Genomic DNA, 18,420 nt, shown 5'->3' with positions numbered 1-18,420 from the left:
CAGGTTATTTTTATAAAAGATATGTTGAAGTTGTGTTATGCCTTTTTTCTACCCATGTGCTGAAGTTAAGCAGCTTCTTGTTAACTGTAAAATTTAAAAACTCATTTAACCATATGTTTTTTGATGGATTAGGCTGAGTCCATTTGTATATATTTTGAAGCTGGCTGGCCAGAAAGTAGTGGTAGAAATGTGGTGCTTCCAGTCCTCCTTGTGTTTTTAGTTTCTGTAGGGTTGTCAGTTACAATTTTCCTGTAAAATCTGGTAATAGTTGAGTCTAGAGATTGACGCCAGGTGAGGGTGGGTTGTATTGGAATCATTGAGAATAAATAGTTTAATTTAGGGAGTATTGTCATTTTGATGGCTGATATTCTGCCCAAAATGGATAGTGATAAGTTCATACAGCGTTGAAGCTCATCGTCTTGTTGTTTTGAGTAATGGAGTAAAGTTAAGTCCAAACAACTCTGACAGCCTGGGGGAAACATTAATGCCTAAGTATGTGATTTAATTGGTGCATAGGTGGTGTATGTGATGTCACATTCAAGCTGTTGGAATGTAACGAAAGAATAGAAGATTTACTCCAGTTGATTATACGGAAATATTAGAGAATGAATCAACGAGTTTAATCCTTTCTTGTAATGATGATGGGGGATACAGTATTAAATAATCAGCGTAAAGGCTGATTTTGTGGTGTTTGTTTGAATTCCTTTAATGCAGATGTTTTGACAGCTGCTGCTAACAGTTCAACGAAAATGGTGAATAGGGGGTGGCTTGGGGGGTTGTGGGCATCCTTGTCTAGCCTCCCGGTGCAGTGTGAAGCTATGTGATGTTAGTCCATTGGTGATGACAGTGGCTGAAGGTGATGTATACAGAATTTTGATCTAGTTAATAAATGACTCCCCAAAGCCGAAGTGACTGGACATTTTTTTTTTTTTTTTTTTGGTGTGTTTACATAAGATTCATTAAACAGTTGGTTGCAGCATAACATAATAGAACAGAACTCAGTTGTCTCCAGACACAGTTCACACTCAAGCCTCTCTAATGTTACACACTCATTAGCATTCGAATTATACGGAGGATTTATATTTAGGTTAATAATGAGATCTGTGTTCAATGAGTAAACGAGGGGAATAGCTGGTGGATGAGGAATACAAAATGATTTTGATTCTCCTGCTAATAGAGCAAGCTAAAAGATGGCTATAGAGTGTATGTGTGAGCACATGTAATGGTGATTAAAAAAAGGTGTCAAGTTTCTCAACACATACAGATGGTGTTGTAATGCCCCCAGAGTTTTCAGATGTGTTGATGTATGACAATATCCCCATTATTTCTTCCTGTGTTTGTGTGTGTGTGTGTGTGTATGTGTCATACTACAGACAATAGCTGTAATTCTTACTTGTTTCTGTAATAGATGCCAGATTTCAAATGAAATATCTACACCAGGTTATCATGCCTTGACGGCCGTCTCTTTCTGTTTTTCACCAGCAAAGAAATAGAGGAGATTATCCTCTACCACCTTTTTGATTCCCTATTGTCCACAACAATATTTGAAGCCACCCCCACCCTTTTTAATTTACAAATGCAAGGATTGTCCATAGATTAAATTATGTAACTAAAATAATTATAATTAGTTTTTATAAGCGTGCCCTAGAAAAAAAAATCCTGGTGTGCATCTTGAGACAAAACAATGGCACTGACAAGTTGCTTACAGTTAAAACAGCTCAAACATGCATTAAGCCTGGTCTGTGAAACAGGGGGTAAGTGTCAGAAGGTTTAACAGTCAAAAAAGAAAAAAAATCAAGAAAAATGAATATTTATTTTAAAAATGCCCGTGGAGTTTTAAGATATTATTAATTTACATGACTTTTTCAGGTCTAGAAATCATACTTTTAAAAATTAGGCTCTCTCATATATCCAGGTTTTCCAAGACCTGGTTGTTCATAGACAAATGGGGGGTGAATTAAAATAATTATTATTTTGTTAGATGTTAAAGCTTGTTTTGTCTTATTTTTAGGGCTGTCAATAATAACATGTTAACTTCTGCTATTAATATTTTATTTTTAACGCATTAAAATATTTAACACAATTAACGCAACATCCATTTTTTTTCCTGGCATCTTTTAGCTATTGTTACAGTGTATGGTCACGTTATCTGAGTTCTGCTTACCAGCTCTGTGAAGCAAGAGACAGTGGCCGACTGAGGATGGTCCGCGTGTAGGCCTGTCCTATGATCAGCCAATCATTCATTCAAGCAAAAGAAAACTCAATTCGGTACCGGGCCTGGCTCGCTGTCTAGACTCTGTGTGCACGCACCCAAAACCGCTTCTCAGACTGTGTGCCAGTACTGATTTTAGTTTTCTCTTGTGTCTTATTGCGCTTAAGAACACACATAATTATTTCAAAATGCCCGTGTTTGTGAGTATCCTTGAAATCAGTCTTAAATGACTTAAGTTTTAAATTAATTGTCAGGGTTCTGTCACCTTGGTCTAGTGTGTTTCTTGGTTTTGTGACAGAGCCCTGACACTCCTGTATTTTCCTGTCTTTGTCTGTGTTCTTTGTTCTGTGTAAGCTCATGGCTAGCGATTGGTTATTACTGGTTATGTGCTTGTGTGTGATTTTGATGTTTGATGTGAGCACATGGTTTGTCTTGTTATGCTTTGCTGTGCCATGCGCCCTCCTGTCTATTGTCTGACCCCGCCCATCTTGTTGTCTGATTATTGGTTCAGTTTCCCCACCTGTCCTCCCTCGTTACCTGCCTTGTTTGCTGTCCTGTTTATTCCCCTTGTGTTTGCTGTCCTGTGCCAGTTCGTTGTCACACATCATCGCATGCTGTTGCATGTCGTTGTTACCCTGTCCCTGCCTATCTGATGATTCCTGTCATGTGTGTTCCTGCCAAGTCAAGTCTTGTCTGCAATGCCGTATGTTTCCTGCCTAGTCAAGCCTAGTCAAGACCACGGGGTAGTTTCTGTTTGTGTTTTGTTTTACTTTTATATCAATAAAGCCTATATTCCTCTGCATCCTTGAGTCCACACTTCAACCATTACCTCAACTCATGACATTAATGTAAAGAGATGGGGAAAAAATTGCATGAGTGTCAGATCAGCATCATATGCTTTAGCAGGTAAATTAGGCTGCTGTCACTTTAAGAACAAAAAAACAAAAAAAACAAAAAAAAACTTCTCTTGACTGAATAACTTTTGAAGCTTAAATAAGGATTCATTTATACAGTGAAGACTATGCAGTGTTATTTTACATTGGATTACTTTATTCAATTTCTGAAGTATTTCTTACCTGAATACTACTGTTAGACCTACCTGAGTCTATTAAAGCACTGTTATGTATCTGTCTTCTATTTGTTTGTGCTATCGCTTGTAATTTGTTTATTTGTCCTTATTTTATTACTGACTTTTTGCTTGTCTTCATAAATTAGTTAGGCTAGGTTAGGCTATTAGTTGTGGTATAAAAATTGGAATAAGAAATTGTGGCATTTTGCCTATGATGTGAAATGTTGGTGTCATAGCAATATTATTTATTAAAATACAAAGTCAGTAGGTCAAAAACAACTTTTTTTTTTTTTTGGTCAGGGCAAGTAAAATCTGAGGAAAAAAAAAAAAAAAAAAAAAAAATATCCTTACCTTCAAGCCCTGCTATATTAAAGGCACAAGCTGAATATGACATTTATTAAAATGGGCTTATGTGAAGATTTTGTTCATTTAAATTAAAAGCAGTTATCTTTTTTTAAAGCCTATTAAATGTTTAAAAAATATGGCTTTCAATTATACTGAATGGCTGTAATTACTCATCTGATCCCCAGAAACTGAAAAAGAAAATCATTTAATAGAGACATCAGTATTGGTATCGGTGGCCTTCATTCATGCATTAAACAAATATTTAAAATATACCATCTTTGTTGTTTCTACGTTAATTTGGAGATTCAATGTGAAATTATTTATTACAATATAAAAGTATATTACAAATTTTAATGTTACACTGTAAAAATTGTTATATGCTATCTTAAAAAAATATGGTAACAATATTACACATTTTTGAGTAGTTTTTATAGCCTGATCTCTTTAATGGAATCTACCTGAATAAATCATCTCCTAAATAATTTAGTCTATGACACAATGAATTTAATATTTTTAGTGATATGTGCTTTTTTATTTTAAGTTGACTCTTAAAAGTGTGTGATTTTGAGTGAGTGGAAATGACCTGTTTGACTATTTGACTTTGAATCATGTTGTTCAATTAAAAGACTGTATGCTTCTGGCACAGCACAAGTAAGAACAAACTTGTTACTGCACTGGCATTAGCAAAGCTATTGCTCATTGAACAAAGCAACATAGTTCATAGTATTAGTACAAGCAGTTATCCACAACCTAACCATAAGCTCTTCTCTTCTGCACAATGGTAACGATCAGAACTTCAAAATTACAGAAACTCTTTCAAATGTCAAACATAACTGAACATTAAACATTAGCAGATGTTTCCCTTCACTCAAAAACATGTAAAATAGCACTTAATATCAATATTTATTCTCCATTTCCAGCCCTATGCAAAGCATGCTGGGAACTAACAATCACCACCAAATGGTGTCTCTAAATAAAAACGCATTATTGAACTAATTCTCTTAAAATAAACAGGTAGCCTTCTTTCCTTAATTTTATCAGCTAAATCGGTTCCTCAATTCAAGCCTCAAAACTGCTTAAGTTTCCTAAAAAAAAAGTGAGAAAAATGTATCTCCTGGTTTTATTAGTGAAATGCTCTCAATATTTTCTATACAACACTGAACTACAATTTCCTTAATAAAATATACACACTATTTTTAACAATCGCCCTAATTTTTTTAATGAAAATTACAAGACCCTTAATCGTGATAAATTACAGAAAAATTTGCAATTTAATTAAAGTTTTTAAAAAAAGTTTTTACAGCACTACTATTTTTACTAAGTAATTTCTAAGTCATATTAAGGGCCCTCTCTGAAGTTTGCTAAGGCTTCTTTGTGGGCCCTTGCTCCCTGGTTGAGAACCAATGCCCTACTGGCTACCAGCTAAACTTTGACCATTTGGTTCACACAGTAGCAAAAATATAACCAAAAAAAATATAACTCTTTTGTGAATGTGCATCTTTAAAAACACTTTCCCCCGGTTTCACAGACAAGGCTTAAGCTAGTCCTAGACTAAAATGCATGTTTGAGCTGTTCTAACTGAAAGTAACTTGTACTGGCATACCTTAAAATATGTCAGTGGCATTGTTTTGTCTCAAAATGCACACCAGTAATGTTTTTTTCTAGTGTAAGTTTATAAAAGATACTTAAATGCCCTAATTGAACTAAGGCCTAATCCTGGCCTAGGCTAAGCCCTGTCTGTGAAACTGGGCCATTATCATAAAAAACAGACTTTAAAAATGTAATTTTTTTTCAGTAATATTTCTTCACTGCTTATTTTTTCTAAAATAATTTTCATTACTGAACCTGATTCTCTGTCTTGTTTTGTTTATCCTAGAGCCAGATGTTGCTTCAAGCGATGCCACAAACATGGAGTGCACCCTTCACAGAGACAAAGACCATTTTATCATTAACGGCAAAAAGTGGTGGAGCAGTGGTAAGTGTGTGAATGTCACAGAATGAGATTGAAAGTAGGAGGGAAGAGGAAATATTTTTTTTTTGTCAGTTGTCAAGAAATTAAGTTTAGATTTTTTTTTTAGGGTTTCTCCCCTGTGGAGACTAAACACGTTAAAAGAAACTCTGAACAGCAGGAGTTCCGATTTCTTAGCCTTAGTATTTTAACCATTCATTTGGTTAAACCAAACAACATAAAGAAATATATCACCAGAATGATTCATCCCACAAAACGACCACGTTCGTCCAAATCTTCATGATGACTGGCATGACATTAAAAAACCATTTAAGATGTTTACACAAACCAGCTATGCACAATCTGTGAACGATAAACACAGACTTGGGGAACTCAAAGCAATCACAACGGGTGGCAAAGCAGAAACAGACCCATTAGTCGAAGTTTCCTCCTCACAGCTTCAGAGAGCTAGAACTGAGCCACGAGGATAAGCCTGCCATGATCTCTTCCTGCCTTTGACAAGATTCAGAAAAAAAGTCACATTTTGAAGGATTTTCCCACTGTAAATGACTCCATTGTAAAAGTTCAAGTTTGTGGCTTGTCTTTTACCTCATTTTCCACTTCTGAATCATCATCATGAGTCATTTTCAAACCGAATCAGTTTAAATGAACAGTCTGCCCTTTTAGCTGTATACTTGTACTCTCTTGCTTTCATTTTCATTCGTATTTCTAGAAAAGCTGACCACAGGTATGCATAATTGCATTTTGTTGATGTGTTGAATGGCACTTGTTTGACACAAAGATTAAAAATGAACTTTGTGATGAAAGGCAGTTTTACCATTTACTTTGGTGAGATAACATCAATGATCAGGGTTTAAAATTACATTTCTTCCTGTTTACTATGCTGAAGGGTTTTTTTTGTGTGTGTGTTTTTTACTGAATGGAATGTTTTAGAGTTGCTTTGGTATTTGTCTCTTAGACATTGTCCCCTGTAGAACATTCCAGATGGCTCTAGCTGTGGGTCTTTGTGGTTTCGGGGCCTCCTGAATTAAACATCCTCAAAGCACTACAAAGGACCAAAGGCCTGTTGTTCTCTGTATCATCATACCAAATTAACTCCATAAAGTCTGAAATGACTTTAAACTGCCCCATGAAATCTCTGCCAGTATGATTTAAAAGAACTTCCCTTTGCAAAATCCTACATTACACTTTAAGTCAACAAAAACAAAAACTGACCTTACTAACTCCCTTAATGTAATGCATATCCTCAATATAAAATATTTAATATAAAGTTTGTTTTTGTAAACATTCATCAAAATGTAATAAATTTTTAGCTGATTTTACCAAACCCTAAGGTTAATTAATGTTATAATTGTTATAGGGGTTGAAAACTTTATTAAAAAATATGCATATACTGTACACATGCATATACAGTCGTGGTCAAAAGTTTACACACGGCTTGCAGAATCTGCAAAATGTTAATTATTTTAACAAAATAAGAGGGATCATACAAAATGCATGTTATTTTTTATTTAGTACTGTCATGAATAGGATATTTTACATAAAAGATAATTTATCAAATAAAAGTTGAATTTATAAGCAGTTAAACTGCTCAGTGTTTTTCAGAAAAATCCCCAAGGTCCTGCAAATTCTTTGGTTTTCTAGCATCTTTTGCATATTTGCACCCTTTCCAGCAGTGACTGTATGATTTTGAAAACCTTTGAACTGGATGAAGATGTGTAAATTTTTCTTATTTTGTTTAAAGGTCCTGTTTTTTATTTAGTACTGCCCTTAAGAAGCTACAGAGTATACCTACGTTTCCCATAAGACAAAATAAGTACAATTTACCCTGATGGATGGATGGATGGATGGATGGAATCAAGTGTCTGATGCTAAAATCAGTTTTTCATTTAATTCTTTTTATTTCACTCGAAAGCATCATGTTTTGGAAGTAAAATGGCTTGCAAATGTTTCTTGTTGAAAATGAGTCTAAAAACTTGATGAAAGGTAAATCTACTAATATAATTTTTTATTTATTTTTAAATTTATTTTGTTGCATGTCTCTGCATCAACACTATCATTCCATGTGCCCGATAAAAGCCCCTGGTATCTACTTTCACATGAAACTACATTTTGTTACCTCATAAATTCTGTTGCTCAGAAATAACATCTAATGCCAAACATTGTGGATTGTAAAGTTCACGGGTGGTCGGTTGATAGTTATGGGAAATATATCTTCAGATATGAATAGTGACAAGTTGTGAGATCTTTTTATCTGATCTGACTTGTCACCATAGTTGTTTTGTGTCTCTCTCAGGAGTTTTAAAAACCTCTCGTATGTCGAAACAGTGATCTTTGTTTCATAGGGATTCAAGCTTTCCAGTGAAATCTCTTGTCCTGTTAAACTCGTGCAGATGTAAAGATTCATCAGTACAAAGGGTGAATTCTAAGTATGACAAATCCAAATCATTTGGTTACAAGATGAGCCTGTTGTGTGTAAGAGCTCCATATCTCCCATTTTTGAAGATGTACAGATGGTGTTTTCCACTACTATCATAAACCACCATCAGTTCTGGGATTGCTAAGCATATCTTTATTGTTGACACATGTGGAGTGAATTTCAGACAGTTAATCATAGACAGTTTGGTGCAATGGCATTCAATGGCCAAACACTTTTCACCTATAGGAGCATCCGGCAAGTATGGCTAATTTTGTTATGTGGGAAAAACTTCAAGATTGGATTGAAAAGTATTGTTTTATTCATAAACCTCTTGTTTTTCATGTCATCGTCTTGCTGGAAGGGTAGTTGTTTTTTAAATGATGGAATGATTTTAGTTCTGTTGGTTTTCTTGGGCACATTTGCAGTATGCAGCTAGAAATAAAACACTTTCAATTAAAGCAGAATGTATTGACTAGGAACATGAGTGTTTGGTTTATGCAGTTTGTTTGCATTTACATGCATTAATACTGGATTTCGTTGGATGATTTTCGAATATTTATTTTTGGTTTATTCATACTGTGTACTTTATCTATTCCATATATACACTGTGTACTTTATAGATAAAAATATCTTGGTATACTCTGATCTTACTTGTGGTTGACTGATTACTGTATGATGGTTGAAATTGAAAACAATTATTAAATAAACTGTGGCGTCATCTGCGGGACACCCTTAGCATGTTAGCCAGGGTTCAAAGCACCAAATGTGAGTCAAAATTGGTGTTGAAACGGTGTTACTCGGGCGTGCGGTCCATATAAGCTGCGAATGCTCTGCATACCCAAGCCATTTGTGGACTCAGCAATTAATATTAACATTATAAATTACTATTAAATCCCTTGTTTGAGGTGTACCATAAAGCCTACATAATTGGTATGGACCCTCCGCCCTCGGTCGCTCTAGCTACACCTCAGCCCTCTGGATCCCTGCATCCATCTCGGAGGGTCGTCGCTGCGGCTCCGTCGTGGCTGCCTGGGTCGTCGGCATCGACCCGCTCCATCTGCCCTCCATCTGCGCCGTGGGTTCCTCATCCGTCATCGCCGTCGCCCTCGTTCGTCCCCTGGTGGTGACCCAGTCCCCAGCCAGGATGGTGGACATCAGCGGTGGTGCTGGAGGGAGGAGCCATGGTGGTGATGGCCTCAGCGCCCCTGCCGATGTCCACCATCCTGGTTGGGGACTGGGTCACCACCCGGCTCATCCTCCAGCTCAATCGTCCTCCTCCTGAGCCACCTCCAGCATCATCCTCCATTTCACCACTCCATCCACCTCCTGAACCCCCTCTGGCCCTCCCCTTTGGCTATTCCATTACGGCGCAAGGACGCGCCTTGCTGGAGGGGGATGTACTGTCACAGTCACCAGCACTGGCACTACGTTTCCCAGCATCCCCTCTGTTCAGCACCTGCACGCAATCATCATCACCCGCACCTAAATACCTTCACCGTCATTATCACTCATCAGCAGTCACCTTCCTCACCTCTGTGTCCAGTCTCGTATGTTTCTTTTGTTGTGTAGCTTGTGTAGTTTCTTGTGTTGTGTTTGAAATTTACCTTCTTCGTCGTGTGTTTCCTACGCAAGCAACCCGTTACAGTAATAACATATTTATTATTATTATTATTATGATTACTAAATACTCAGTTTTTTTAGTTTTACAGAAAAGTTTTATTTTTTTATTTTTTTATAATAATTATGCTGGGCTTGGGGGTCAGGTTTTCCTCCTTTTTTTTTGTCTTAGCTGATCACGTGCCTGCTTTTAAAGTCACATTGTACACTAAAATCTCCGGACTCACACATCCAGGACACCAAATTTTATAGAGTCATAAAAGTTGAATTACTGTCTAAGCATCTGAGATTTTGATTTTTTTTTTGTTGCTAGGATTAGGGGCCTAACAGTAGGATTGTTAAGTTTGACGTCACACATCTTTTCCGGGTCCAAATCAGATGACGAAGTCTATTTCGAGAAAATCAAATGCATGATATTTTGAGCCGATTTTAGAACACATATTGTTTTAATTTGTCATGCGTGTCCTAGCAACACATTTCTGCATGAGTTTTTTTGTGTTCGGAATGACCTAAAAGTATCCCCGCCTAAATTCCCTGTATTCCAATGGTCAGTACAGTCTTTTGTCATAGTTGTGTGAAAATATTTTTTGTGTCCTCCTCATAGTACTCTTTACTCTTCCTGTCATTGTTTTCTTAATGAACCTTCTGTATACATTTCAGACATTAAGTCATCACTATGAGCAAAAACAACCAGACAGCTGTCATCTTTACCCTTGGCCTTCTCCTCTCTTCTCTTTCAACTATTTTCATATCCTTTTCTTTTGTGACTTCCGCTACATCCACGAAGCCACAAAAATGTGAAGGCTGAGCTAGCTGCCCTATGAATGTTTTTTTTGTTTTGTTTTATTTTTTCCCCACATTTTTTCCTCTTTTCCTTCTTTTCACTTTTCTCTCTTGGGATAGACAATTTCCTTTGGTAGCTCCAAGGCCTATGGTGAGATTTGTGCATATCTGGAGGTATTGAACTTTAAATTTTCACAGCTCCTTTACTCGTTCATGCTGGTGTGCAATGGCTTCCAGACCACCATTACCTTCACTGGAAAGAATAGGCCCAAGGAGCCCTGCAGCGTAGTGTGCTTCCATGTGCATGCTGAAGCCTCTAGCATGACTTACTTGGTGAGGGTGGTAGTTACTGATTAGTGGAAAGGGAAAGAATTTAACAGAAGACAAAACTGTGTATTTACAGTATGAAATCAGTTTGTATTACATCTCTTTTTTTTTTTATATAATAACAATTAGGGTTGTTAAAAATGTAATACAAATAATTTCTTATAAAATGACGTGATGGTTAATCAAATTATTAACAAATATTAACAAAAGTAAATGTGTCTTTGTATACACAATAATGAAAAAATTATATTTACACTACATATATTTTATGTTATATTTATACTATATATTTAATGTATATATATTATGTTAAATATTATATTTTTTATAAAAATATAATAAATTGAGAAACATTTTAATAACAGCTATTATTAATATTACATATCTCATAATTTAATTATATTGTTATATAATTTTAAATAATATATAATTAGACAAAAATCTAAACAAAATCTAAACCTGACTGCTTCTGATAGAAATCCAATAATGGATCATGGTTAGATCTTCCATCAGGACAATGATCCAAAACAAACATCAAAACCAACACAAAAATGTGTCACTGAGCACAAAATTAAGCTTCTGCCATGGCCATCCCAGTCCCCTGACCTGAACCCTAAAGAAAATGAGTGAAGTGAACTGAAGAGAAGAAGCACCGCAATAATTGGGTGCCAATAATTGTGGCCAACATGAACTAGAGAAAAACATTTATTTCATAATGAAATAAATTCCCCTTATGAAGGGCTTTTCCCCCCATTTTCAAAATGTTTTACTTAAATGAAAGGTTTTTTTTTTTTTTTTTTTTTTTTTTTAATGAAAGATCAAAAGGATAAACAATGCAGATTTATTTTCACAGCCGCCTTTGCTCATATTTACCAAGGGTGCCAATATTTGCGGAGGGCACTGTATATATATGAACACATATACATGTGTATGTGTGTGTGTGTGTGTGTGTATATATATATATATATATATATATATATATATATATATATATAAATGTTGACCCTTCAAGACTCCTTTAATGTTTCAAGTTGAAATGCTGGATGGCAATTTTCTTAAAATTGTCACATTAAAAGTTGGAAAGGGTTTCCGAACAAAACAATGGCACATTGTGCAACCGCTTCATGTGTCATTACATCCCGCACATGGGTGTCACATTCAGGCCATGCTTGTGTCTGAACACCCTCTCATAGATGGAGAAATCTAGTCATTTGTAGTAAACATTCTGTCATTATAGTAACAGCTTCTGATCATGCTATGACAATGTCCTGACACTGTAAAGCACGCACAAACACAATTGACATTTACTTTGGTGGAATAAGAGACACTCCCCTGCAAAAATAGACACCCACACATGCAATATTTATCATGAATGCTACAATATCATGAGCTGTGAGGCTGAATATGTGTTTGTTTATGTGGTCTGCATGACACATTATTGGCCTGAATCACTTGATTTGGCTTTAGATTTGTGAATAATTTTTCATTTGTCATGCCTACATGATATTCTTTGTTTTTTTTTTTTTGCCTCTTGCCTTTTTCCAATGAACTGACTTTTTCCAGTTCCTCACCATCTGCGATTTAGATAAGCTGTTAAATTATTCTTCAGCTGCTCAGAGTGACCAGGGTCTGAGTATATTTCCATTTTAAAGTCAACATGAAATCAAAATTACTAATTCCTAATATGTTGCTTTTCTTTCTTAGTTCATGTTCATGTGTTTTGTGCATGTTTTATTCATGTGTGTTATAAAGTTTTATCTTCGTAATTTTTCATCAAAATGTGATAACTTGCAATTAACTGTCTCCTAAATTACTTTACTTTTTGGCTCATGATTCCCTCCTTTTCAGCCCTTTTAACCACCTGTCCTACTTTTGGCATGAAACTGCAGTTTTCGTGATCCAGTCAATTACCGATGAATAAAATGACTGTCACAGACACGCCAGGCTCCAGCACCCACCAATCACAACGCACACCTTCCCCTAAATACTAATCACCGCCACCTGCATCTCATCAGCACACTCATCACGAGCACTATTTATGACACTCACACACTCAGTCACATTGTCCGGTCTCGTTCGCATCAAGGAACTTACCTCTATGCTTACCTCAAGGACTCCCATTGCTACTTACCTGTCTCCTGTGTCTCCGTGCTCCCTCGTGTGCTCCAAGTCTGTGTGTGAGTGTCATCCGCCAGCATTGTCTCCAGTCTGCCACTGCCATCAACCTGCAAACCACAAAAGGACAGTATTATCACCCATTCATTCATTCTTCACCTCTACAACCACAATCTACTCACCTGTTGTCACTGTTACCTCTGCTTGTGTCCAATAAACCATCCTGTTACCTTCTGCCTCCGGCTGGTACTTACTGTAACAGAAGACCGGACCATAACAGCGGGACACAAGCATGAGTCACTCCGGCCCATTCCAGGACTTAGTGGATGCATTTTGCCGCACTTTCCTCGTTCCACCACCACCACCGACGCCAGCACCAGCACCAGCCATCACTTCTGCATCCACCGCCACTTCTTCCTCACCGCCAGTTTCCGCCATTCCCATGCGCCCTACTCTGGTTCGGCGGAGGATTGCAACGGATTCCTCCTGCAATGCTCCCTGACCCTGGAGATGCAACCGCACTTATTCACCACCAAGTATTCTAAGGTAGCGTTTTTAATTTCACATTTGTCTGGCAAAGCTCTCCAATGGGCCGATTCCATTTGGTCCCAAAACAATCCTGTGATCCAGACATATTCCGGCTTCGTAGAACACTTCAAGCAAGTGTTTGGAAAACCCTCGTGGGACTCTTCAATTGGTGAGAAATTCTATAATCTGAAACAAGGGAAAATGTCTGTTAACGAATATGCTCTTCACTTCAGAACCCTCGCTGCCAAAAGCGGATGGAATGAACAAGCGCTACTAACCTCTTATCGCCAGGGATTGGATCCTCGCGTGCGGTTGCATCTCGCTGCATACGAGGATACCATCGGCCTAGAACGATTCATCCAGCTGTCAATCTGTTTCGCCACTCGTATGCAGTCGTGTCTCGAAGAGCACCAGGGTCAGTCGCAGCTCAACACCTTCCTCTGCCGGCCAGACTCCGTCAGCACTCCAGAACCAGCCAGCGAGCCCATGCAAGTGGAGTCTACGTGCTTAACACCCGCTGAACGGCAGAGAAGGCTGACCCAGAACCTCTGTTTGTACTGTGGCTCTCCTGGGCATGTAATCTCCACATGCCCAACACGTCCACCACGCCCCATGGTGAGTGCCATCATTCCTACTCCCCAGACAATGAAACCACTCACCACTACTGTAACACTTAATGCTGCTGATGTTTCCATTCCAGTATCCGCACTCCTCGATTCTGGGTCAGCCGGGAACTTCATCTCCGGCGCCCTCTGCCGTCAGCTTGGTATCAAAACCAAGACCACGCCGTCAACCTACCAGATCCACTCAATAACTGGCAAACCTGTGAGTAGAAGACATGTCTGTCGAAGCATAGGACCACTATTACTTCAAGTCGGACTACTTCATGTCAAGAACATTCATCTGCTGGTTCTGGAGGGCTCCACCGCTGGCGTGATACTAGGGTGCCCGTGGTTGGAGCAGCACAACCCCATCCTCTCTTGGAAGACGGGAGAAGTCCTGAAGTGGGGCGACACCTGTTTTCCCAACTGTTTTTCTGCACTGCCAGTTCCTCGAACTCCAAGTTCCAAGTCTCTCCCTGTCTGCACCACTTCCATAGAAAGCCCCCTCGAGAGACGCTCTGTGGACATTCCAGCATGCTACGCCCCCTTCAGCGACGTTTTCTGCCCCAAGAGAGCCTCCAAGCTGCCTCCACACCGGCCATGGGATTGTGCCATCGACCTGCTTCTGGGTGCGTCAGTGCCAAGGGGTAAGATCTATCCCCTATCCATCCCGGAGGAGAAGGCCATGGTGGAATACATCGAGGAGGCTCTGGATCAAGGCTGCATCCGACCATCTACTTCCCCTGCTGCTTCCAGCTTCTTCTTCGTGGCAAAAAAGGACGGAGGCTTGCGGCCATGTATTGATTACAGAGCACTCAATTCCATCACCGTCAAGTTCAGGTACCCTCTTCCTCTCGTCCCAGCGGCCCTGGAACATCTCCGTGGTGCCACTGTGTTCACCAAGTTGGACCTCCGCAGCGCTTACAACCTCATCCGGATTCGCGAGGGGGACGAGTGGAAGACCACCTTCGTCACGCCCACCGGCCACTACGAATACCTGGTCATGCCCTACGGCCTGGTCAACGCCCCCTCCGTATTCCAGGACTTCATTCATGAGGTGCTCCGGGAGTTCCTCCACAAGTTTGTACTGGTCTACATCGACGACATCTTGATCTACTCCCGGAGCATGGCCGACCATCGCCGTCACGTTGCGGAGGTCCTGCAACGCCTGAGAGAATTCCAGCTCTTCCTCAAAGCCGAGAAATGTTCCTTCCACCAATCCTCAGTGCAGTTCCTTGACTATAACATCGATCACAGTGGCATCCGGATGGACGAGGGGAAGGTGGCAGCTATTAAGAACTGGCCCACACCCACTACAGTGAAGGAACTCCAACGTTTCCTCGGCTTCGCCAATTTCTACAGACGCTTCATCCAAAACTACAGCTCCATCACCAACCCACTCACAAGCCTCCTCCGCAATAAACCCAAGTCTCTGTCCTGGACTCCAGCTGTCCTGAAGAAGGCCTTCACCACCACTCCTCTCCTTGTCCATCCTGACCCAGACAAACCCTTCATTGTGGAGGTGGATGCCTCCACCACAGGAGTAGGAGCGGTACTCTCACAGCAGCAGTGGAATCCGAGCCACCTCCATCCATGTGCCTTCTTCTCCCGCAAGCTCAACCCGGCGGAAGTTAACTATGACATCGGCAACCGAGAACTTCTTGCTGTCAAGTTGGCCCTCGAGGAGTGGAGACATTGGCTGGAGGGAGCCAGACACCCGTTCATGGTGTTAACAGATCATAAAAATCTGGAATACCTCCGAGCTGCTAAAAGACTCAACCCGAGACAGGCCCGTTGGGCACTTTTCTTCACATGCTTTAACTTCTCCATATCCTACCGACCTGGCTCCAAAAACATCAAAGCTGATGCCTAATCAAGACAGAAGAAAACACTGAAGAACCTGAACCCATTCTACCCAAACAAATTATTGTCAGCCCTATCACCTGGTCCACTGAGACCCTTTCCTCCTCCAATGTCTCCACCAACACTCCGCCGGGTTGCCCACCGGGCTTGCAGTGTATCACCAGGACACGGTGCACTCCACTAATTCACTCTGCCCACTCTTCACTCGGCACTGGCCACCCGGGGGTCAATGAAACCCTCTCGCTGCTGAAGGAGCGCTTCTGGTGGCCCAACATGGCAGCCGATGTCAGAAGGTACGTGCAGGGATGCAAGGAATGCGCCATCTCGAAGAGCCCACGCCATCTACCATCCGGCAAGCTTCTTCCTCTGCCCGTTCCTAATCGACCCTGGTCACACCTAGGAGTTGATTTCGTCACGGACCTCCCAACCTCCAATCGATGTACCTGCATACTCGTTGTGGTGGACAGGTTCTCTAAATCCTGTCGTCTCATCCCTCTGAAAGGACTCCCAACTGCCATGGAAACTGCTGAAATCATGTTTAACCATGTGTTCCGATACTACGGTATCCCCGAGGACATCGTGTCTGATAGAGGACCGCAGTTCATCTCCCGAGTGTGGAAGGCTTTCCTCTCGCTCCTAGGTGTGACCGTCAGCCTCTCGTCGGGACACCATCCACAGTCGAACGGGCAGACGGAACGGAAGATCCCAAGAGATTGGTCGCTTCCTACGTACCTTCTGTCATGGCCACCAGGACTCTTGGAACCAGTATCTGGGTTGGGCCGAGTACGCGCAGAACTCCCTTCGCCAACCGACCACCGGACTTACACCCTTCCAGTGCGTAATCGGTTACCAACCCCTACTGTTCCCCTGGACCGGGGAACCATTGGACGTTCCATCTGTGGACTACTGGTTCTGAGAGAGTGAGAGGGTCTGGGACTCAGCCCACCACCAGCTGCAGCGTGCTCTCCGTAGGCGCAGGATGGCAGCAGACCTTCGCCGATCCGAAGCCCCTGCATATCAACCGGGACAGAAGGTCTGGCTGTCCACCAGGGACATCCGTCTGCGCCTACCATGCCGTAAGCTGAGTCCCAGGTTCATTGGCCCATTCACCATCTTAGAGCAGGTCAACCCGGTCACCTACAAGCTCCAGTTACCACCTGAGTATCGCATTCACCCCACATTCCATGTGTCACTTCTGAAACCTCACCACCCTTCTGTTCCTCTCTCCACAGAGCCTGGTGTGACCGAAGCCGAACCCCCCCTTCCACTCATACTGGACGACCGAGCTGCATAAGAGGTGTGAGAGATCTTGGACTCCCGGCGCCGTGGTGGTCAGCTCGAGTATCTCGTGGACTGGGAAGGTTACGGTCCTGAGGAACGTTCCTGGACTCCACGTAATGACATTCTCGATCCCAACCTGCTAGACACCTTCCACGCTGCTCATCCCAACAGACCTGCGCCTCGTGGAAGAGGAAGACCACCACGACGTCGGGGTCCTCGGCCCTCAGGAGCGGGCCGTGGAGGGGGGGGGTACTGTCACAGACATGCCAGGCTCCAGCACCCACCAATCACAACGCACACCTTCCCCTGAGTACTAATCACCGCCACCTGCATCTCATCAGCACACTCATCACGAGCACTATTTATGACACTCACACACTCAGTCACATTGTCCGGTCTCGTTCGCATCAAGGAACTTACCTCTATTCTTACCTCAAGGACTCCCATTGCTACTTACCTGTCTCCTGTGTCTCCGTGCTCCCTTGTGTGCTCCAAGTCTGTGTGTGAGTGTCATCCGCCAGCATTGTCTCCAGTCTGCCACCGCCATCAACCTGCAAACCACAAAAGGACAGTATCACCCATTCATTCATCCTTCACCTCTACAACCACAATCTACTCACCTGTTGTCACTGTTACCTCTGCTTGTGTCCAATAAACCATCTAAACTGTTACCTTCTGCCTCCGGCTGGTACTTACTGTAACAATGACCCGCTGTACTTTTTTTTTTTTTTTTTCTGTTTGGGCGACTGTTGCAGCAGAAGTAGACCTATTCTTAATAGGTCTTAAAGTGTTGCTTTAACTGTATTATCTAAGTGCCCTCATTCAAATCAACAGTTTTGTGAAATAACATCAACTTTAAATTGTCTTTTTAAGAGGAGGGACTTAAAGTCTAGAGTCTTAAGATCACCAGACATTAATAATTCATAAAAGCAAAACATATGGCTGTTTATGTCGAAAACCCTGCTCATTAAGCCCAAAAACTCTGTGTAGTTTCTCTCTCCGTGTCTCTCTCTCTCTGCTTTTACTTTTTTCTTTTAGTTATTTTTCCGCATTTAAATAAAATTATGGTTGACCCTTTTATTGTTCTGGACCTCTTTTTCCAGTCTGCTTTCCACATATCATCTGCTCTGTCATAATAACCTCCCCATCAATTCGCAAACTCTCCTTCAAAGCCACACACTTACAACCAGAATCAGATGCTGTGGCTTCTATCTTGTGCATAAAGCACAATCTTCCATTCATGTGACTTGTGTATGTCTGTGTATTGTGTTTTTGTACAGACCTTGTATG

General features: G+C 40.9%; 1 protein-coding gene across 2 annotated transcripts in view; it reads left to right on the top strand.

Moving 5' to 3' along the window:
• Positions 1 to 18,420, top strand: part of acad11 (acyl-CoA dehydrogenase family, member 11) — an 81,288-nt gene that overhangs the window by 21,420 nt on the left and 41,448 nt on the right. For both annotated transcript variants that reach the window (XM_051882736.1, XM_051882734.1), the window contains one exon: positions 5,503 to 5,601. In XM_051882736.1, coding sequence (XP_051738696.1) covers positions 5,503 to 5,601 — 99 coding nt within the window. The remainder of the gene's footprint in view (positions 1 to 5,502; positions 5,602 to 18,420) is intronic.

The sequence above is a fragment of the Ctenopharyngodon idella genome, chromosome 23 (genome assembly GCF_019924925.1).
Source record: "Ctenopharyngodon idella isolate HZGC_01 chromosome 23, HZGC01, whole genome shotgun sequence".
In the NCBI taxonomy this organism is placed as follows: domain Eukaryota; kingdom Metazoa; phylum Chordata; class Actinopteri; order Cypriniformes; family Xenocyprididae; genus Ctenopharyngodon; species Ctenopharyngodon idella.
Note: the sequence above shows the minus strand (reverse complement) of the source record. Positions and strands in the feature narration are given on the sequence as shown.